Raw genomic sequence first — 22432 nt, forward strand, 5'->3', positions numbered from 1 at the left:
AGCCTGGCCCATGCCAGTGCACTGCCACCCTCCCTCGTTGGGATTTCTGCTCCTCTGCCTTGCCACAAAGTCATGTGTTGAAGTTATCGGAGCTGGAAGTGAGTCAGCACAGTAAACGACAGCCTAAGACTGCAACTAATTAAAACTATTCACTCAAGCCAGCCTGTTCCAACATACCCAGGACCCCACACAGAGCCAGTTGCACCAGTGGGACACAGGATGCCATCCCAGTACTTTGGCTCCTGTCTCCTGCAGCACATGCACGAAGAGTCCTTCCTCACGCAGAAGTCAGGGCCTGTGTTCCTCACCAGACATTAGAGACGGGCTCGGGGGAGCTTTACTTCAGCCTCATGACTGCAGAAGTTGTGTTTCAGTTGAGGGAACACATGAAGCCACCACCAAACCACCAAGGAGTGCTTGTACAAGACAGGACAAATTGGTGACTTGGAGGCAGCAAGTCAAACCAGCAACAGGAACGAGCTGGGACTCACCTGCAGGAGCAGCAGGCCAGCCAAACACCTCACTGACTTTAACACTTAACCCTCCCCTTCTCTTTTTCAGGAGTCAGAGTGCAGTTTGCCGATCAAGACTAAGAAACCTCAAGGTTACACAGGTGGCTTTACAGCAGAACAAGCATTTCCCAGATCCAAAAGCAGGGAAAATCAGGTTTGAGCAACTCCCAAAAACTGGGCAGGACCTTAACATTCCAGTGTCACTGATTGGTGCTGCTGGTGTTATGGAAATGCTGTGCCAACAGATGCTGGTAGATCCATTTGCAGGATGATGCCCACAGGGATGGGACTGGAAAGCTGGGAAGAGGGGAGTGTGTTGCTGTGTCCGTGGGCATCCCCCAGCACAGCAGCTGGAATAGGGCTGCCTCAGTCCTCCCCCCTCAGACACAAAACAGGGACACCCCTCACTGTGAACAGAATCATGAAGGTTGGAAAAGTCCCCTGAGCCCATCGAGTCCAACTATTCCCCAGCACTGCCAAGGCCACCACTGACCCAGGTCCCCAAGTGCCACATCCACAGGGCCTTTAAATCCCCCCAGGGATGGGACTCCACCACTGCCCCGGGCAGCTGTAACAGGGCTGGACAGCCCTTTTGGGGAAGACATTGCTCCTAATGTCACAAGATGAGTGTGGAAAGCACCTTCCACACCCCTCTGTCATCCAGGCAGGCAGCTGGGCCAGCCCAGTGCCACCTCACAGCCCAAACCTGCCCATCCTGGAGCTCAGGAGCACGGCAGGGAGAGAGCACTTGAGTGACTAACTTATATGACTAGAAAGTATTTAGTTAAACCCTCTCTGCTGCCAAGAGTGTTTCCTTTATGCAGCTGAGATGGAAAATGAGCATGAAACCTAATCGGGTCAGTGCAGCAGACAGGAGGGCAGCAGAGCCCGGCTGTGGGCACTGGCTGGGGCAGGTCCTGGGTGGACAGTGGTGCCCCCTGAGCCCAGTGATGTGCCCACCACAGGAGGGTGAGGGAGAAGACAGATTTACAAGAATTCTGTAGCATTTTTTTTGGCATTAAAACAGAAGAGATGCTGAACACTTTATCCCTCGTCACGCTCCCAACCAAGTAAGGCAAACCAGATCCAAACCCCTATAATGGATTTATTATTTAATGCCAGTATGTAACAAGACCCAGCTCATGCTAACAAAGTTTGACAGAAGATAAGTAACCATCCAGCCACAAGAGCTGCAAGAATCACAACAGACAATTAAACAGCCCTTCCAAAAATAGCCTACCTGACCTGCTACCACTCCTGACTATCAATCCAGCTCTCCCTGCAGAGAAGCTGCTACAGTTGAGTCAAACCTGAAAATACTCCCTCAAAATAGAGCTGAACCGGTGCCGTGTCTGTAAGTGATCCTCCCCTTCCTCAATTTAGATCTCTCAGAAACCTTCACAGAGAGAAAAATCACTACGTGTCAAGGCAGAGCAGAGACAGATATTGATGGCAACAACGCCAGCAGTGGAGGGAAGGCTGCAGAACCCGGGGAGCAGCGGGAGGGAGCTGACAGGGAAGGCACAGGCAGTGCCCAGGCATCATCAGCACAAGGTCACTGGGGAGCTCAGGAGGTTTGGTAAGAAATTAGGAGTTTGAAGTCTTCATAGTTCCTCTGTTGGTGCTTTCCAATACTTTTTATCTCCAATGCATGGGAATGCCAGGCAGCACAGACTGGCTGCCTGCGTGGGCACACAGGGCTCTGCCTGCACCCCATGGGGCTTCCAGCACCCACCGTGCTGCCTCCCCCACAATCTCCCCCCCTGATTCCCAGCTCCTTTCCAGAGTGCTGCTTCACACTAGAGCTGATCCTCAACTGCTGAGGATGAGGTGGGCTCTGTGCCACAGGCTCCTCAGCTCAGGTTTGTAACCTCTGCATGCCTTGTTTCACCCCAAAGCCTGCACACAGCTCCCCTTGCCTTCTGGCTCTAATGGAAACAGTGGGAAGGCTGTGCCCGAGGAAGCACCCGTGCTCCTGGTTCCAGAACTGTAGACTGCTTTGGGTTGGAAGTGACCTTAAAGCTCATCCAGTTCCAGCCCCGTTGTCATAGCAGGGACACCTTCCACTAGACCAGGTTGCTCAGAGCTCCATCCAACCTGCCTTGGACACTCCCAGGAAGGGCCATGCAGTGCCAGCTCCACGCTCATACTGGGCTGGCACAGCCTGCCACGAGCAGCGTTCCTGTGGGAAGGCAGGGCACAGTGACAGTGAGCTAAACCACGCAGGAAAAGGTTGTAACTGGGTATGGTGACACCAGAGAGACTGGACGTCACCTCCCCCAGACACACAGATGAGTTACCCCGTGCCCCAACAGAGCAGGATCCTCCATCAGTCACATAGATGCAAACAACCTTAAAAAAATGACCATTTCACACACATTACACAAAGACCTGAAACGCATCATTTGGTTCTTCATTTAAGCCCTTAGATTTTTCAAAGGCTGTATAATTTTCATTCCTCTGCCAGTGAAAGTCTCTTACAGGAAGTTACTCCACGGTTTCCGTGTTACTTCAGCACAGCCCTGCTTACAAGACCTGAGCCTGGGCCACAGAGCTCCACAGTGAGCCCCAGGAAGGGACCAGGGCCACTAGAACTGTCCTGCCAGGATGTGCCACCTCCTGTCCAGCTCACCAGCAGCAGGGGGGACACCAGAGCTGGCAGTTCCCAAAGGACAGGCAGCGTGGCAGCAGCAGGGGAGCCCAAGGCTTTGGAGGAGACAAGGAGCACCCTGACCTGCAGTTCCACATGGAGCAGGGTAAATATCCCGTCCATCCTTCCCCCTCCAGAAACAGCCACAAGGCAGCAGTGGAATGTTATTTGACAGCAGAGCTGAGCTCTGCTCCTTGGGAGGGAAGACATCGGGGAACAGCACACGAGCATTGCCAAGGAGCCCCAGTTTGACCACACAGAGGCCAGAGGTTCCTGCCAAAATGTGCTATTATTGAGTACAAACATGTGATTTGAGTGTCTGAGCAGACTCCACTGTTGGGTCTGACTGTCCTTCCAGAGCATCACCCCGCAGGCTGCCCTGCTTCCACCCAGAGCTCACCCCCTCCAGCAGCTCCTTCCCCCCTCTGCCACAGAGGGGGTTCACTGCACACCCCAACAAACACCAACAGCTTCAACAGCAGAGGAAATCTGGGGTTTTATCCCAGACATCACCAACTGCCACTTTCCTGAGCTGTTTCAGCACAGGTTTGTACAGTCTCACCAGGCACAAGCCCGGATTGGCAGCAGCACTCCCAGCTCCACCAGAGGACCCCCACGGCTCCTGCTCCCACCCACAGCATCGACCAGGCCGAGCCACAAGCCCCTGCAATTAAGCTGCTCGTTTCAGTGTAATGGCTTGGCAGGGCCTGGACAGCAAATAAAACCTGAGCAGGACAAGACCTGAATGTGCAATAACCCGATCAAAGGCACAGCTGTCCTGACAGGCAGCCACCTCCCACAGCCACTGCAGAGCAATTAAGAGCCCAACCATCTCCACAGCAGTGGAAGATGAGACACGAGCTCTTTGTTAGACATCCATTGGCCCTGGCTCATTAGAGGAAAAGCACATCAAAACCAACGACCAATAAACTGGGATTTAAACATAAGCAGCACTATCCACGTACAGACACCTCTGGTACTAAAATACCAGGTGATTCCACAGCTCCAGCACTGCCAGCACACAGGCACGTGCCCATCAGCACTTCCACGCTTCAGGATCATACACCTGCCCCAGAAATTTTATGACTAAGAGAAACTGCTTGACCCCAGCTCTCCTGAAAGTCTGGTTTCAGCCTTGTAATAAACGGACGGGTGATAACAGATCCCAAAATCTGTAGGATGTTCTAACAACAGAAGATCGGGGTCCTGAGAGTGCCCATCTCAACACAGGTGCCCTGTGGGGCCAAGCCACAGGCACCTCCGGTCTGGCCAGCCCACCAGCATTTCTGTTTCCTAAACTGTCTTCCCAAAGCCAAAAGCTTTAGCACCCTGAGCAAGTCAGCAGGGAGCTGACAGCTATTATTTTAGGAGTCTCCATATGGACCCATTGCAGCATCTTGCTGCTCTAATTTAGGGCACAGGCTGACGGGGAGGGGATGCTGCTTCCACCCCCAGAGGATGTTGATCTTGAAGCACCTTCTGGTCCCTAGAGGGGCTCCAAGAGAGATGGAGAGGGTCTTTGGCAGCTGTGGCTGCCCCATCCCTGGAAGTGTCCAAGGCCACGTTGGATGGGCTTGGAGCAACCTGGAATAGTGGAAGGTGTCCCTGCCCGTGGCAGGGGGTGGGACCGATGGTCCCTTCCAACCCAGGCAGCACCCCCATCCTGCTGGTCCCACAGCATTTTCCTGAGTGTCCCAGCCCAGGGCAAGGAGGGCAGCCCAGCCTGGGAGCCCTTTGCTTCTGCCTTCGGAAGGGACCAGATGGGCCACGTTATTTTGAACCCTCTCTAAGTGCTGACACACCACTGCTCCCTCACATGACTGTCCTCCTGCTTTTTAAAGAAGTTTTCTTGTTTCACTCTGACACGGTGGAAGCAAAATTACAGCCCAGGCAGCAGCGATAAGGGAGGAACTCGCTGCAGAGCCTGAGGCACCCGATCCAGGAATAAGATAAATCACCAGGGCTCAGAGCAAGGAAGGGGCCCCTGGGGCTGGGGGGATGCAGGGTAGCCCCTCCACCCACAGCAGAAAATACTTGCTGCCCCCAAACCCCCAGGGAGCAGGAAGAGGTCCAGAAAAGGGTGAGACGGCCACAATTACAAGTTGGTTGTGTAGTGGAGCATCCAAAAGTCAGTCAGCAGGTACCTGCTGGAGTCGGTATTCCTTTACAAGAATCCCAGCCTTATAATTTCTGCAATTAAAAAGGGAGTTCTTCTACCGTGAGCTAAAATAGAAGTTTTTGTCACAAATTACCAGCTTTCATTCCTCTCATACCTGAGCTTAAACTGAAACTTAAATGGAAATTTACAGGAGAATGAGAAAGTGAGTCAGCCTGCCCTTCCCAACAGGCATTTATTTTCATCCTTTCGGACTCAGTTAATAGTAACAGCAGAGAAATTAAGTTTATTCCAAATTTACAAAGCCCAGAAGAGGGGAGGAGGTTTTGGAAGGAACTCCACCACACCAGGGACCATTGGCAGCACCAGGATTTGCTGCTGGCCAGGGATGCTGTGCTGTGGCTCCTGTCCCCATCCCAGCAGGCCCAGTGGGATGCAGGGAGGGCTCCCTGCTCTGTCCCAGCCTGTGGGACCTGCCCCCACAGCAGGAGGTGCTGCAGTGTATTATGTCACCCATGTTATCCCACTTTTCCCACCCACACAAGCGAGTGACACTTCCACCAGCCTGGGGAAAGGGCTAAAGCGACCTAAAAGATAAATAACCCTCCTGCCTCATAACCTGTTTGGCCAAACTGCAGCCAGGTGAAGGCAGGGGGACTCTGCCTTCCAAGACCTGGCACAGAGGCCAAAACAGCCAGAGATTTGCAACTTCCATTTGGGAAAGGAACAACAGCCACTTGCAGGGAAACCTTTGATGGAAGAAAAGCAGATCCTCCCACGATGCAGAGCAGGACCCGGGCAGGGCGAGGAGCTGCTCCCCAGGAGAGCCAGCCCCAGGTTCTCCATAGCCCAGGGGCAGCTTGCAAGGCTGGAGAAATGGTCACTCCTGCCCAACACAAACCCTGCTGACAAAGCCACTGCCCTCAAACACCACTCCTGCCCAACACAAACCCTGCTGACAAAGCCACTGCCCTCAAACACCCAACCACCACTGGTCTCACCTCTTGGGCAATGCCAGTGCAGAGTCTGGAGCAAAAGCCAGCCCAAGAGTATGGAGGCTTGCTCTCATTTTGCACTTGTGCAAGCTGACAGTGCAGAAGAAACAAAAAAAAGCATCCAAAATACATTTCAAAGCACCTTATTCCCAAGTAGCAGCAGAGCTGAGGTTCAGGAGACACACTGCAAAGGTTCCTACCTTGCTACATGTCTCCTGGGTATTTAGGTCAACAGAGGGGCTGCTGGTAGAGCAGAAAAAGCCTTTTAGGTGTATAATAAGGGAGAATTTAATTGTGCTCCAAGGTGGAGAGACACAAGCCATTTGTCATGCAGCATTTGCTGACAGGATATGTCCACAGCCCAGCCCTTGCCTCCTTCACTGCAGAGCCAGAGCTGCAAACAAAGGAATTCAAACCCAAAGTGTTTGGCACCAAAACAGATATTCCCCCAGCTGCAGAGAGAGAAGAAATCTGAACTACAGTTTAAAGTTATTTTCAAAAAATTCTCTACAAGGGTTCAGCACCCAACCAAAATGCAAATCACCAGCATGGCTTCCTGAGCAAATGAGCTATTGCTGCATTTTTTCCAGTCCGGCAGCATCTTGCTCTGAAGATCTAATAGCAGCCCTACTGAGCAGCAGCTAATTAAAGCCTTTTCTCCTGCCAAAACCCCAGATTCAGAGTCTCTAAATGACCCAGTAAGTGAGACTTTTTCCACCTCAGAAGCTCTGGGAGACACCAGGTCAGCAGCTCTGTCCTTGCCACTGCTGTGGCTGTACATGGGCTGTGCCCTCCCCGCTGATGGCACCTCAGGCAGAGGTACCATGGACTGCCCCCTGCTCCTCTTACACATCCACAAGCTTTGTTTCCAGAAGATTCTGGCCCTGGGGCACCTCTCCGTCAAGACAAGCGGGTAAGACAAATTTGGAAGTTAATGGACTGAGCTATTGGAGACAGCCCTTAGACGCATGATCACACAAATGTGAATTAGTTCAGTTTTAGAGCCGTTCCTGGGGCAGGAAGCAGCAGAATCTCCTGTGACAGGTTTAGGGGGGACAGACTAAGGTCCTGTTCAGCCCTTCTTCCCCTTATACACAGGGATGTCCCCTCTTGGCAGCTCTACCATCCTCAGAAACCCACTGTCAATGACGGCTGTTCCATGAAAGGGCTCCAACGAGACCCCCCAAAGGCAAGTTATTCCATCAAACTCTTCAGAAACCAAGTGACCATGGAGATGTCAACCTCTCCCCCATCAGGGCTGGTTTCCCAAGGAGCCCATACAGAATCCAGAACAGGCAAAAGCAGAGCCTCCACCACAGCCCATCTCCACCATCACAGCACAGCCAAGGTTCCTCCGCAGCAAAAACGGTGCCGAGCTCCAGACAGTCTATAAATAACCATTTGGGGGGATTATTTCAAGCTGTGCATGAATCTTCCAGGTGACAATGCACTGGCTGATCCTGAGCGACAGCAACTGCTGGGCACGGAGGGGCTCCTGTGCTGTCCCCGCCACGGCCTGGCACAGCTCCTGCTCCACGGTGGGCACGGCCTGGCACAGCTCCTGCTCCACGGTGGGCACGGCCTGGCACAGCTCCTGCTCCACGGTGGGCACGGCCTGGCACAGCTCCTGCTCCACGGTGGGCACGGCCTGGCACAGCTCCCACTCTGTGATGGGCACGGCACATCCGCCTCGGACAGCAGGGACACACAAGTACCAGTTTTATCCCTCAGGCAGCCTTCCTCCTCTTGGCTACTCTCAGTTAAGGGCAGGTTATGGAGTATTGCCAAATAGTTTTCCTAAGCCAAGTTAAAGTTTAAGTATTTAGTGTAATGAAAGCAAAGAATGAAAAGCCCTAAAAACAAATTACTCAGCCTCTGGGGCAGGCACAATGCTAACAGCCTTGACAAGCACCATCATTTTGCTTACAAGGCAAGTGCTAACGGTCCCCACCAAGTAGAACAGGGAGCTGTAACCATTTCTGAATCAGCCTCTCCAAACCACCCTGCTGAGAGAGGCAACAGATCTGGAGACACAGTAAATAATGACTTTGCACTGCGTCAGGAGCTAATCCACTCAGTGATGCAAATGAAATTCGTGGGCCACTTCCCCCTCACTCTGGCTTCTCACTGATATTATAAAACAATCTTTGCACTGACTCCTGACTTCACTGCTATGTCACCACTGAAGCTGCATGAAGCCATTCAGAAGAGCCAGGACGACTTTCACTCCTCTTCACAACCTCACTCTCTCATTCTTCTGCTATAATTGGAAATCATGAAAATGCATTTGCTCATGTGCTTGGAGTGTCAGCTATTGAATGTGCTTCTGCTCTGTTCAGACCATCAGAATAAAGGTATTTAACTGTTCCCCCCGAAAGGTGAAGCTATTACTGCTGCATCCTTTCAGATGGCAACAAAAGACTGGGAGGAATCCACCGGCAGGACCGGCTGGAACGCGCCCGCGTCACAGCGCGAGGAAGAGGAGGAGCAGCTGAAGGCTGAGATTTAGACATCACAATCTTTTTTAGCTTCCCTGCTGCTGACTAAATACCAAATGTAGGAAGACGGGATCAGAACTACAAGAGACTGAAGATTTTAAACATAGAATCGTAGAATCCCAGAATAGTTTGGACTGGAAGGGACTTCAAAGCTCATCTCGTTCCAATTCCCTGCCATGGGCAGGGACACCTTCCACTAGCCCAGGTTGCTCCAAGCCCCGTCCAACCTGGCCCTGGAGATTTCCAGGGATGGGGCAGCCACAGCTTCTCTGGGCAACCTGTGCCAGGGCCTCCCCACCCTCACAGCCAAGAATTTCTTCCCAATATCCCATCTAACCCTGCCCTCTGGCAGTGTGAAGCCATTCCCTGTGTCCTGTCCCTCCACCCCTTGTCCCCAGTCCCTCTCCAGCTCTCTCAGCTCTCCCTGGAGCCTTCTCTTCTCCAGGTGAACCCCCCCAGTTCTCCCAGCCTGGTTCCAGCCCTTGGAGCATCTCCGTAGCCTCCTCTGGACTTGTTCCAACACATCCATGTCCACAAACACAAGTCCTGACTGACAGCAGAGGCAGAGCCACCCTGAGGAGGCAGCGACTGCTCCAGCCCAGCAGCTCCCAAGATCTCCCTGTAGAGACACCAGTTATCTCCTCATTTTCCCAACCATCCCCCAAAAATCATGCACCTCTTATCTCCTGCTTAGAGAGAGAAAGCTTCCCTTGTTTCAAAGATTGCTCTGGGGAGGCAGCTCCCACCCAAAGAGGAGAGCTCCAGTAGACTGAGTCTTTGGAAAAATCCAGATTTAAGTGGATGCAAAGAGCCAATTTACAGAGAGCTCAGCCATAATGAGCCTCAGGTTTGCAAATCCAGTAATTTCCATGTACTGGAGCCTATTAATATTGGATCTTTTGGCAGGCGCTGCCTTGTCCAGCTCAGATTAGCAGCGAGTATATTCTGCTTGTCAGATTTAAACAAGATGTATAAATCTGGCACAAAAGTGAGACCAAATATGGAAGCAAATTATTTAAACTGACAAGATGTAACTCAAAAGCATTGGGCACTCAGCAGCCAGTGCCCATCAGCTGGGGCAGAAAGGCTCCTGCTCTGGGCACAAGAGTTAAACCCCAAAAGCAAGAGGTCACCTGTGCTCACTTCAAACACTCCCTGATTCCAGTATCAAGCTGGATTGGAATTTTTTTTTTTCCCCACATGATGGGAAAAGCAGAATGTTTATAAACAGGTGAGGAAGTCAGCCCAAAATCCCTCAAAAGCAAACAGCTTGAGCAGAGCTGCAATAGTGCCTCAGGTCAGTGCCGTGGCACAGAGCCTTGGCCAGGCAGCACATGGGCTGTGCCATCCCCCGAGCCAGCCCCTGTCCCCTCCCCACATCGGATACACTGGACACGCAGCTCAGGCAGGGAAAGAACCACAACTTCGTCTAAACAGCATTTATCAGCAGCCAGAGCCAGTGCCCAGCCTGGACAGCTTCCAGGAGAGAGGCATTCCATGAACACGGAGAGAAGAGACATTGCTCCCAGGAACCTCTTTGCAGGAGGGTGACCCGAGCCCTGTTCCTGTTTGTGCCCCGGGGCTGCAGGGGATGCTCCCCAGCGATCCCATGCTGAGAGCACTCGGTGCCCAGCACTCGGTGCCCAGCACTCGGTGCCCAGCACTCGGTGCCCAGCACTCGGTGCCCAGCACTCGGTGCCCAGCAGCTGCCGAGTGAACAGCAGTGGGAGCAGCAGCTCCATCTGCACCATGATGCTGCGGGAGCAGAGCTGTCATGTCTCATGAAATGCATTTCCTTTCCCAGGGAACTGGGATCAGCTGTCGGAAGCGATGGCAAGGGCTGACTTACGGCATCAAGAGGGACCCTGGGAGGGCTCGTGTGCCTCCTCCCCTATCAATGAACAGGAATAATCCTGAACAGGAGAAAAGGGGGTGTTGCTGGCAAGTTCTTAACTACACAGACTTCAGGTGCCTACCCATAAGGAAAACATTTTAATTTATTTTTCCAGGGAGAACAGGATGGATGAACCCCTCCCAGCCTGCATCAAGGCAACCACAACAGACCAGGACTGACCACGGAAAAGCCACACAAGCCACTTCCAAGCAGGAGGAAGCTGCTTGGCCGGAGCCATCCCTTCAGTCGCTCCAGTCAAGCCTCGGCCACACTCAGGGGAGGACACATTTGGGGTGCTCAGAGCAGGAACTCCCAGGGCACAGCTCCCCGTTACCCCATAGACTCTCTGGGAGCTGCAGCAGCCCCTCACCACAGTCAAAGCCATTTGCTGCCCCTCAGCTCCTTGGGAGGAGATCCTGAGAGGGAACAGAGCATTGCCCAGGAGAGACCCTTTGGCTGCTGTTCTCATGGTGCCTGCAGGGATCCTGCTCACCCTGGGAACCCCAGCCCAGCACTAACTGCCTCTGCCCCTGCCCAGCTCCAGGTGCAGCTCAGCAGGAGCAGGTCGTGGCTGGGAATGCTGCCTGCCCTTCCCAGGAACAGCTACAGCCAGCACAGCTACTTCTGGGAATTGGCTGTGCTCGACACAAAGCCCTTGGCTGCTCCCGAGCACCACACCACTGGAGCTTTCTTCCCGTCTCCCCCCCACCTCCTGTGGCTTTTGTGGAAAAACTGACTTCCTGGTGCTGGCTGCTGTGGGCTGGAAGGACAGGGCCAGCCAGGGTCACATCTCTCCCCTTCCCTGCTGGGGCAGCAGCCCCTGTGCCTGGGAAGCAGCCTCTGACAGGGCTGAAGAGCTCCAGGGAGATTGGCACCTTCATCCATTGGGTCAGTGTCTGGAAAACTCAGCCACTTACTGTGTCATTTTACATCCCTGGTGTTCCTATCACCTCTCTGCCTCCAGGGACTCTGGCCAAGGCACAGAAGCCACCCAAGACCAGCCCAGCCCTGGATGGATGAATGGTGGGTTGGCTCAGAGCGGGGGAGCAGCAGCCCACAGCTGTCCTTTCCCTGAGGAATGTGAAACCAAGGGACAGCCCTGTCTCCTGTCACACTCAGGCCCAGGTGTCCCAGCCCCACATCTCTGCTCAGGTCCCAGGTGTGTCACCCCAGGGAGCCCCTGAAGGGTCCCACTCCAAGGAGCACAGTGGCTTTACTTTCTGGGTGTGGGACAACAGCAACCCAGGGGATGAGCGAGCCCTTGGCCAGCCTTCATTTCCTACAGCATCACCTGAAAAGCCTGGAGGGGCTCTGAGCACTCCATGCTTTCTCTGACCCCTCCCCTCACCCAGCTATTGGGACATCACACCTACCACCAGCGTGGAGGGGGCTTGAGGGGCAGCACACAAAGCAACCCCAGAACACAGCAGTGGCAACCCAGGGCTGCACCCGGGATCCCCATGCCAGGGCTCCTGCTTCCCTGATTTTATTGTCTTTTCCAAAGGCAGCCTGCAGCCCTCGAAGAGCACAAGGAACATGCTGCCCAAAGACCTGCAATTACTCCTCCCCTACAGGGAGCTTCTTACTCACCTTTTCTAAATGGCTCTGATCTATGGACTTTTGGAATAATGATTCATGAAGCCATGAATCCCCTCTGCTGGAGGGATTAACTGCTCCCTCCACCACACTCCGAGCTGCCCTTTGGGACTGAGCTGGACCACAGGCACACACAGGCACCAGCCCACGGTGGGGTCTGGCAGGTCCTCAGCTCTCTGCTAACACACAGCACTAATCCTCTCACAGCTGGCTTCTGCAGGAAAAATCCACCCAAACACTTCTCCTGAACAACATCCCATCCCACCCACCATTATAAACATCCCCTCTCGTTACCACAAGCTCCAATCCAGACCAGGGGATGGCACTTCCACCTTCCCCTCCTGATTGCACACACGTTACAAGGACGTGTTTCAAGCAGTTCTGCCCTCAGCTAAATTATGGGCACAGCTAGAAGTTAATTTCTGAGTCACTGTGATCCTGCAACTTATTTGCTGATAGATCCGATGGGGGCCTGGATGGCACTGAGGAGCCTCTCCAGCCTTTTTAGGTTTTTGCCTGTTGAGCTGCAGGCAGGAGGAGGAGCTGTGCTGGCTGGGAGGGAGGGCAGCAGCACACCACAAGGGCTTGTGCAACAACTCTGCTCGAGTTCCTCCATAAAACCCCAGCAGTTAACACAGTCCACTGCAAGTTTGAGAGGAGACTCAACCCCACCTCCTGTTCCACAGCAGACACCAAACCCTCAAGGTCTTGCTCTGTTTTGCAGCATCTTGGTGCCAAGACAGGTGAGCGCCCGCCCACCCCTCGCTGCCAGTGAAGGTGCCCTGTGCACCCTCCAGGGGCCCGTGTGCTGCAGGAATTTGCAGGATCACATGCGTGTGAGCGAGCAGGCGTGCAGAAATGCCTGCTCTGTTTGCTGAGAAGTCTCCTTAGAGACAGCCCAGGCATCAAATTCCCCAGGAAGACTCGATAGCCGGAGGATAATCGTGGCAGAGGCTCGTACACTGGGGTGGTCCAACCTGTGCAGTGGAGTCAGAGCTCACAGGCACCGGGCAGACGTGCTGCAAACCCTCCTGCCACCCCCAAGGCACCCAAACCCTCGGGCAAGCTCTGAGCCCCTCTGCCCAGCTTCCCACTGCTGCCACGGGGCAGCAACGGACACCCTGGGGAGGAAAGAGTCCACCCCGTTATCCGAGCCCCAGATCACTGGAGGATGACAGCTATCTCTGGAGATAAGAAAGAAAAATCTACCCTGCTAACAGCAGAGGGGGAGGGAAAGAGAAACCACTTCCACTGAGAGACTCAAGCGAGCCCTTCTGCACTGCAAGGGGACACTGATGGGCCTGCACACAGAGTGGTCCTTGCTGAGCCCGACAGCTGTGGCCTCAGCAGGTCCAGATTGCCTCCAAAAATCTCCTTCCAAAACAGATCTCCAGCCCCAGCCCCTCCCCTGAGCCGCAGGTATCCAGCACAGGAAAGAGCAGGATTAGGGAAGCCAGCTCAGGTGACAGGCTTTAAAACCAGCCTGGGAAGGGGCACATCTTCCCATTTTCCCTGTCAGCTCTGTGTGCACTCCGTTGTGCAGGACACAGACCATCTGTGCAGCGCAGGGCCCAGACCCACTTCCCCTTTCTATTTGTACCTGCTCCCAATGCTGAGGACGGGGCTCCCACTGCCCCGGGGCTCCAGCACCAAGAACTGCCTTATCACCACGAGGCACACAAAAAAAACCTACCAAATCATGTTTCCAATTTCTGCAGCATTATATAATTAGCATCATTTGTGTTGCAAAAGTAATTGCAGTAACATTTTTAATTAGTCTATTTGAACACTAACATTTCTCCAGTGCGCATAATATGTTGACACGAAATTACTGGGTTTGAGGCAACTCTGAATGATTGGAGTTTGTTTTGCTTTTGTTTCTTACTTGCTTAATGCAGTCAATAAGAGCCGGCAGTGCACGGTGAGGAGCCCAGCCCGCAGCACAGAGCGAAGTGTGATGGGTTTCACTTCCGTCTGGAGGGCAGAGAGGGGGGAGGAAGGGTGGGTTGTGAAGGCTGAGAGCAAGAGAGAAACACTCGCTGGAAAGGTAAGGCCTGGGTGACATTCTCCAGCTGCTCAGTTTTGGTCTCAGATGTTGAATCGTGAAAGCACAAAACAAGACGAGGGCGCTGGCCTTGGAGGACGGGGAGAGGAGAAGCTGGAGGGAGGAATTCTCTTTGGTATGAAGTTTAGAAAGATTTAATCTGAAGAGTGTCTTTGCTTACTGAGTCATAACCAGGGACAAGAAGTACAGAGTCTCCCCAGAAAAGTCACTGCATGAAATCCAAGGACCCATTACCAAATGATGCTTTCTCCCCCCCCTTCTCTTAAGGAAACAAGATTTTCCTTTCCAAGATCTTTTCTACTTTGTACACGTGAAAGCTGTAACAGATGCAGGTTATTTTTTGCTCCCAAGTGTGAATCACGTTACATGGCTCCTCACCTCTGCAGGGACACCTCTGCCCAGGCCCCCGGGGTGAGAGCCCAGCCCAGCCGCTGCCACAGAGACTCCAGCTCGAGCAAACAGCTCTTGGGGACCCACCCCCCTCATCAAATCTCCAGCACAGCCAGTACCCCAATCCAGAGGGACCAAGAGCTGCTTGGACAACAGGAGAAACAGACCTTGAGGATGCCAAGGGGGGAACACGAGCAGGAAAGACAAAGAGAAAGCTGCCAGTTCCCAGGAGCAGCACATTCCGAGAACGAGAGCAAGACCCTCGCTCGGCAGCTCTCAAGCCAGTTCCCTTTCCTTTACCATCCTCACAGCACTTCCTGCATCAGGAGAACAGAGACAGAAAGCCACCAGCTGGGACTGGCCACACGTTCCCTCCCCAGGACATCCCCAGCCTGCAGATCCGAGGGGCTGCTCTCTCCCTCTTCATGCATTCCCTGGTAATGGAACTGGGCAGATGGATCCCAAAGCCCAGGAAGGGAGAACACGTACACCCCCTTCTCTTTGTTACTGATGAGTTCATACACCTTCCAGCTACAGCAGGTCCTTACAGCAGGGCCAGAAAGCCCCTTTGTGCCACGGGCTGACAGGCAGCCAGGGCACATGGAGCTCATCTTCCAGGCACATCCTCAGCACTCCAGCCTTCCAATGCCCACAGCGTATTGATATTTTCTGTTAACCTGCAGCACCAGCCCTGTTCCTGGGCTGCCTGTGCACAGACCTCTCCTGCCCACACTGAAAGGCTTTCTGGCTTGGGAGAGAGCAGTTGGCCCAGGAAGTCTTCAGATGCACACGAGGATAAGGAGGGGATTGCATACAAGGATAAGAAGCAGATTAGCAGGCAATTAAGTGGCATTTGTGGTATCCATTAGTATTTCAAGATACAAAGAGTCAGTTTCTGCTAACTTCCTGCCAAAAGTCACAAGTAATGAGCTAATTAACAATCTAATTATTGCAAATGCCCTAGAAAGAAATCAGGGCACAGGTGAAAACCTACTTAGAGTGAGCACAGCAGCAGGAACAGCTGAGAACCCAGACAGGCATGTGCCTCAACTGCATTTCCAGCCATCCCACGGAACAACAGGGTAAAATACTCAGGGAAGTTGTGAAAAAGTTGAATTAAAGCTCCATTCAGTAAAGGGGGAGCAAGACCCCAAACATCAGAGCTTACTGCCAGCCCTGTGGGGCTGAAGAACCCCTAAACAAAAGCCAGCCCTGGGGTTTTCTGCTTCCACGTCAGCATTTACCGAGTCCAACAGCAGCTGCAGCACAACCTGTGGGGCACAACCCCAAAGCTGGTGGTACCCACATGACCCAGTGCACCCAGGGCTCTGGTGGAACAGCCTGACCCCCTGGCACCCCAAGTGCTGCCTCCCACCACAGGAGAGCTGCACCTCGGGGTGGCTGTGATCCTGATCCCAGAGCAGATGGCAGGAGGGAGCAACTTCTCCTCGTGCTCGACTGCAAACCCGGGAGTGTTCTGCAGGGAGACACAGTGTGTCCTCCACCAAGGGGCACCAGCTGCTCTGTGCCCCCACTGAGATGGGCATCACCCCCACAGCTGCCCCACCAACGGGAGCACTTTCACCTGGGCACCTCAGCACCTCACAGAAGGGGTGACTGAAAATCCACAGGTCACTGATTGTAGGAAAGGAAGGACTGGGCTGTTCTACAGACCCAAATCTACAAAATCTCCTATTGCACAGTAAGGAGGTTTTCATGTCTGTAATACCAGAACAACCTGGAAAGTGGTTTCTTAAGGCAGAACGGGATGTCACAGACCAGCCACACACCCCTGGAGACATCACTGAGCACTCCTGGAAATGCTACTGGTGTCACTGCAGCCTCACAAGGGCTCCTGCCCCACCACCCAGGGACAGGACTGCTCTGCCCGACATCTACTACTGGGGGGAAGACCCTTCACCTGTGCATTGGCAACTCTGAGACCACCTTCATGGAGCCACCCACTGGCCTTGCACCGAGGACTGATTTGATACTGGTTACAAACATGTAAGGATAAACCTTGAAGCAAGAGCACAGCTCCAGGTTTGGATAATAGTTCCTGACAGCTGGATGAGACTTGGAAAGGCTCCAGCTATCCAGCCCTGGATGTTATAGGTAGAACTGAGCAAAGCTCTAGAAATAATGCAGGAAAACCCTGCCCTGCTAACACATGGTCCCCTCCAGCTTCTCCAGCACACTCCAAATTTCAGGGACATTGTGTTTGCACAAATAAGCCTGCACTGTAAGGAAAGCCAGGGAATGAACAGCCGGGTAAGGCTGGGAAGAGCCACAACAGAGATACAAGCTGCACAAAACTCCTCTGAGTAACATGACTGAACTGCCCATGTGTGAAACCTCAGGTACCAGGGGAAGCTGTGACCTTGAGAAACAGCCCTAGGACATGTTTTAGTCTCCATACCTGCTTTCCACTGCTTGCCAACACCTGCCCAGGCCTTCGGGTGGGGGTTTGGGAGGCAGCAGGGAGATGGTTTTGGTATTTTAAGGTTATACTACTAGGGCAAGTGTTAAGGATGAGTACCAGCATCATTTAAATTGGATTAGACTTACACTGCTTGTACAAGCATCTGCAGAGATGCTCCTGAGAGCACCCAAGACAGAGCCCTCCTGCCTGCAGGTACAGCTGCCCTCGAGATCCAGACCCACCACAGCACCCCGAGCCTGGGCTCTGTGCCACACCACAACCCAGACAGCTGCCAGGAGGAGCAGTTCTGGAGATATTAGTGCTCTACAGCCAGTTTGTTTTCATGCCAAATACCTCCACCTGGGATTCAGCCACCCACCAAAATAAAACTCTGTCCCAAATATTCACAAGAGCAAAATTTCACTGCCAGCAGCTGAAAGCACCAGCCCCATCTGAACCCCACAGCCAGACCTGGACCCCACACAGGTGGCACCCACAGGGCAGGATGAGCTGCAGGCAGGAACAGCCCACAGCTGGGCTGGCAACGAGAGCAACCAGATACCGCCTGGGTAATTCATCCGAATTCCCCGAGAGAACATCACCAATCCCTAAAGAGCCCCTCCAGAATCCCAGCATTATCAGAACAAAGAATTCTGGTCGTAGTAACCCAGCTACTGCATCATATTTTGTTGTAAAGCCTCATTTCTTTCCCCAGCAACACAACTAAGCCATTCAAGTCCTTGCAGGCTGCGCAATTCCAGCCCTAGAGGAGCCCTCACCCAGCCCGTTTGCCAGCCAAACACATGTTTTCCTGTTAAGTTCATTAAAAAACAAGTTCCCTCTGCCTTTTTCGGGGGATTTTGCTGAAGTCCTGGGCGCTTATCTCTGGAAACGAAACCCGACCGGCTTAAAGGCAGCGACCAGTTGCTCGGTTGATTAAAAAAATGACTAAGCTGCTTCCCCAGCTCCGCGGGGATGCTCGGGGACGGTGCCGCGGGGATGCTGCTCGGGTTCCGCGGGGATATTCGGGGCCGGTCCCGGGGGACGGACACGGTGTGCGGATCCCCCCAGCCCCCCCGGCACGGCGACACTCACCTTGACACTGGAAGCCCTGCTTGCCGAAGCCCCTGCGGAGAGAGAGGCGGAGTGAGACACCGGCACCGCAACCACCCTGCCCCGAGCGGCCGGCGGGAGCAGGGACCGGGCGGGCCCGGGATGGGATGCGGGGGGATGAGGGGACGCGGGACGGGAGCGGAAGGGGTGCCCGGAGGCGGGCGAGGGTGAGCTCCAGCGGGCTGGGCGAGGACGGGGACGAGCGTCCCGGAGCGGGATGGGGGTCCCGGAGGGGGGGTGCGGGGAGGTCCTGGGGGGGCTCACCAGATGAAGTCGGTGCAGTGGCTGCAGAAGGTGGGCTGCTTGAAGAACCGCGCCGTGAACTTGTGGTTCTTCACCTCGTGCACGTTCTTCTGCCGCAGGGCGCCCTTGCGGGCGAAGCGCACCGGGCCCTCCTCGCCCTCGGGGGCCGGCGCTGCCGGCGGCTCGGCCATGCTGTGCGGGGGCTGCCGGCCGCCGGCCCGGCCCGGCTCGGCTCGGTTGGGCTGTGCGGGGCTCGGTGCCCGCCGGACCCGCTGCCGCTCGGTGCCGCTCCCGCAGCCGGCGGGAGGCTCCGACACCCGCCCGGGCGGCCCCGCCCCCTCATCTACATACGGCGCCCGCCCCGCCCCTCATCTGCATCCCAGGCCGCGCCCCTTATCGCTTCCTACATGACAAGCCCCGCCCCCCGTCCGGCCGTGGCCCCGCCCCACGTGCTTTGCATGTCATTTGTGTAGCGCCCCTCGCGGGGCGCAGTGGGCGGGGCCTAGCCCGCCGTCTCATTTGCATACAGCATCTGCATCCCCGCGATGATGCTGCCCCGGCCCCGCGGGGACCGCGGCGGGACCACGGCCCCAGCCCGGCCGGGCAGGGACACCGGGCAGGGACACGCCGCCCGTGCAGACAGCGCCGGAGCCCGCAGAGTCAGTGGGAGGCAGACACGCAATAACAATGGCGGTAATAACGACGGTAACAACAACAGCAAAAACAACAATAAAGCCGGGGAAGTCCCGACTTCGTGCCAGTTGTGGTGGCACCTGCCCGACACCCACCGCAGATACCCACCCCAGTACCCACGGCAGGGCTGGCAGTGACAATGACAGGTGTTCCCCGGCTCCCTCAGGAGTCCCAGACCTCCCACTGCTGAGGCCAGAACTATTTTTTTCTACCTTGATTTTCTGCACAACAGGAGTCAGCAGCAGGGGCAGCAAGTCCGGAGGGGATCCAGGCAGGGGCTCAGACACAGCAGAGGGGCATGGCTCCATGCCAGGCCGGGCACTGGAGTGACCATGGCTTGGGGCAGCAGGACCATGACCATGAGCAGCCCATGCAGGGCCACGCTCCCAGGGCTCACACATGGGCACAGGGACACAAAGCTGACCAGCTCAGTGGTCCCCTCAGAATGAGTTTTTAAACTTACTGTTGGAATAATGATCTTCTTTTACCCAACCCACTGCAAACACCTCAGCTGGCTGGCATGGAGGAATTTTCCAACCACATCCACCATTCATCTCTCTCTCACTCCCTGCCGGCACTAACGGACATGGAAAATCAGATCCATCAGTCTCCTCTGACATCCAGGTTTCCCTGTGCCCACCTCGTGCTGCATCATCCTGGTCTGAGCACTGAGGAAATAAGAATTCAAATCAAAACAGGAGACATCTTCAATGGAAGCATAACCACAAAAATAATTCCATGAACAACAGATCTTTCTAAAGTCTCATTTGTGGGATTTAATTCTGGCTCTGCAGCCACGTGATCCTTTCCCTTTGGGGCCCAAGACCATCCCTGCTCTGCTGGGATCCATCCTACGTGCTCTTTCTCTGAAGAAAGCCCCTCTCCCTCCATGGAATTAAATGCCCAGGAGGCTTTCTCAAAATAGGCCCAGGGCTGTTATTATGTTGCTGCTTTAAATGGTTCATTACAGTAATAACACGTGGCTGACCTGTCCTGCTGATGTCACCCTGCTAGAAACAGGCAGGCTGGTACCAGCTCCCAGCACCTGATTTTCCTGCTAAGAAGGAGAAATAAATTGCAGGCATCCCTCCTCGTGCTGTGCTCGTGTCGGGAGGGAATGAGGGGAAGGTTCCTGGCGTGCCGAGAGCGTGGGGGCTGCAGGGGATGCTTTCTGTGCCCATCACAGTGCCAGCCCTGCTGCGGGGTCCCCACTGCCCCGGGAGCCCCGTCCCCTGCGGGCTCACACACAGAAACCTGCGCAGCAGAAACAACTCTCCTGTGTGGAAAGGAACCGGAGCAATAATGGAAATAATAACGGGGCGTTTGGGCTCCTGCCCTGTGTGCTTTCACGAGGAGAGTGGTGTGTTACCCTCAGTGCTGCTGCACTGCTCGTGTAGCCACACCAGGCTGAATTCTACTCATTTTAATTGTAAACTCTGGGCTTTGCCTGTTTCTCCTTTGTTGTTCTTTTACTGTATGTTCCCATTTCCCTGCATAGCTGCTGTGTGTGGAATCCAGAGAATATGGCTTTAGTTTGCCCCTATGAGTATAAATAATCATGATAATAACGCACAAACTTTTGTCACTGCTGGGCCAAGGAGTACAAAAGCCAGATACCAGTTCCTGCTCTCAGGGGATTGCTTTCTTCTTTGCTTAGTTTACATCATATTACCTTATTTTACCCTTTTCATTACTTAGTGCACTCTGAGTCATGTCATATTAAAGGCAAGATTTTCATGACCGTGTTAATTTTCACGGAAGCTGAGGATCCAGATCCCCTCAGCACTTTGAAATGTTGGGATGAACATCCCAGCAGCTTCTTCCTCTAAGGAAACTGTTATATTTATTAATGCAAGTGAAGTCCCCACAGGTGTGACGAGGGACTAACACAAACAACCCTGAACTGTCATTCTCAGGGGAGCACAGTGGTGGAGCAGAGGGGAAATCAGCCCAGTTCATTCCCATTTCCATAAAAGTGCAGGTTCTGGTCCTGTTTTCCCCTCCATCTATTCAGGAGGGTACCAAACCCCAGCCGGTGGTGTGGGCAAATGGTGACCCCATTCCTTGCCACGCAGGGCTCTCCACGGAGCTGTCAAATCCAGGCTCGCCTTTCCCGGTGGATCTGCAGCCTCCCTCTGCTGCAGGGGGTGGGAGAGCAGCCCCACTCTGCGGGAGACAGCGGGTGCAGGAGCAGACTCCCAGAGAGACATGATTCACATCCTGAGGAAGGGACCTCATCCTCCCACCCGGCAGCGAGGAGCTGCTCTGGGGAAGGGAAGGAGCCGAGCGCCGCAGGGCTGGGCTGGGGAATGTGGGAGCAGAGCCCAGCGTGAGGCTGCAGGGCCGGGGGGAAGGAGACCAGTAACACAAGCCCTTTCCAGCAAAATCCCCCAGCCCCGGCTCAGAATCCCCAGGGGTTCAGGTCAGGGACCCGCTGCCATTGCAGGAGCCAGCTCCAGCCCCTCAGCTTCGCTTCACGCTGGGTGAGCCCACACTGGTGAGAGTCAGCCAGCCCCAAAGCTCGGCAAAGAGACAGAATCCCCCAAATCCCCCAAACCAAGGCGAATTCTCCCCATTTCCTAGGCAAGCTCTGCCTCCACACGAGCAGGAACCCCTGCAGCGGCGGGTGTGGGAGCACAGCGAGCGCCTGCAGCCTCCAGCCTCCTGCTGATGTGGGGATGCTGCTTCCCTGGTGCCCACACTGGCTTCCTCTAAAGAACTCAAAGAAGCTGGAGAAGAGATTTGGCTCTTTTTTTTCAGCTTTCTTTACTTTGGGACCTAAATCCACCACAGGAAACAGGTGGAGGAAGAGCCCGATTCTAATTAGATATAAAGGTGTCTCAGCAGCCTCCACATCCGTTTGTGGATGTCCTCTTGCCCCCACTCCACATGCCAGGAGGGCCAAGGCCAGGAGAGGGGTCCTGGAGCAGGGACAGGGATACTGGAATAGGAACAGGGACCCTGGATGTGGGACAGGGCACCATGGAGCAGGAATAGGGATCATCTTAGGAGGAAAACCCTGGTTCCACCAAACTTCGGAGGAGCTTCTCACTGCCCACAGCAGGCAACTCTCAGAGGCTGCCCAGGGGGCCCTGGAGATCATGGGACAAAGAGTCTGGGGGCAGAGACACAGCTGGAGCTGCAGTCTGGGACATCCTGGTTCGGGGCAGCACTGGCCCCACTGGGCACCCACTGGGGGAGAGGGTTCTGCTCTGGGTCCCATGGGGACACTGGGGACAGAAGAG

At 54.4% G+C, this 22432-nt stretch overlaps 1 protein-coding gene across 2 annotated transcripts in view; it reads right to left on the minus strand.

Moving 5' to 3' along the window:
* Nucleotides 1-18798, minus strand: part of PRKCB (protein kinase C beta) — a 98228-nt gene extending 79430 nt beyond the window's left edge. Inside the window, exons 1-2 of one of the 2 annotated variants that reach the window (XM_027736147.2) lie at nt 18516-18796; nt 18234-18265 (exon numbers count right to left, since the gene is read on the minus strand). In XM_027736147.2, coding sequence (XP_027591948.1) covers nt 18234-18265; nt 18516-18685 — 202 coding nt within the window. In that variant the 5' untranslated portion in view covers nt 18686-18796. Of the gene's footprint in view, nt 1-18233; nt 18266-18515 lie in introns of both variants that reach the window. The other variant, XM_027736145.2, reaches the window with a different exon arrangement.
* Between the last annotated feature and the right edge of the window lie 3634 nt (nt 18799-22432).

This window comes from Pipra filicauda, unplaced genomic scaffold (assembly GCF_003945595.2).
Source record: "Pipra filicauda isolate LSUMZ 115617 unplaced genomic scaffold, ASM394559v2 scaffold266_size1643727_pilon, whole genome shotgun sequence".
In the NCBI taxonomy this organism is placed as follows: Eukaryota; Metazoa; Chordata; class Aves; order Passeriformes; family Pipridae; genus Pipra; species Pipra filicauda.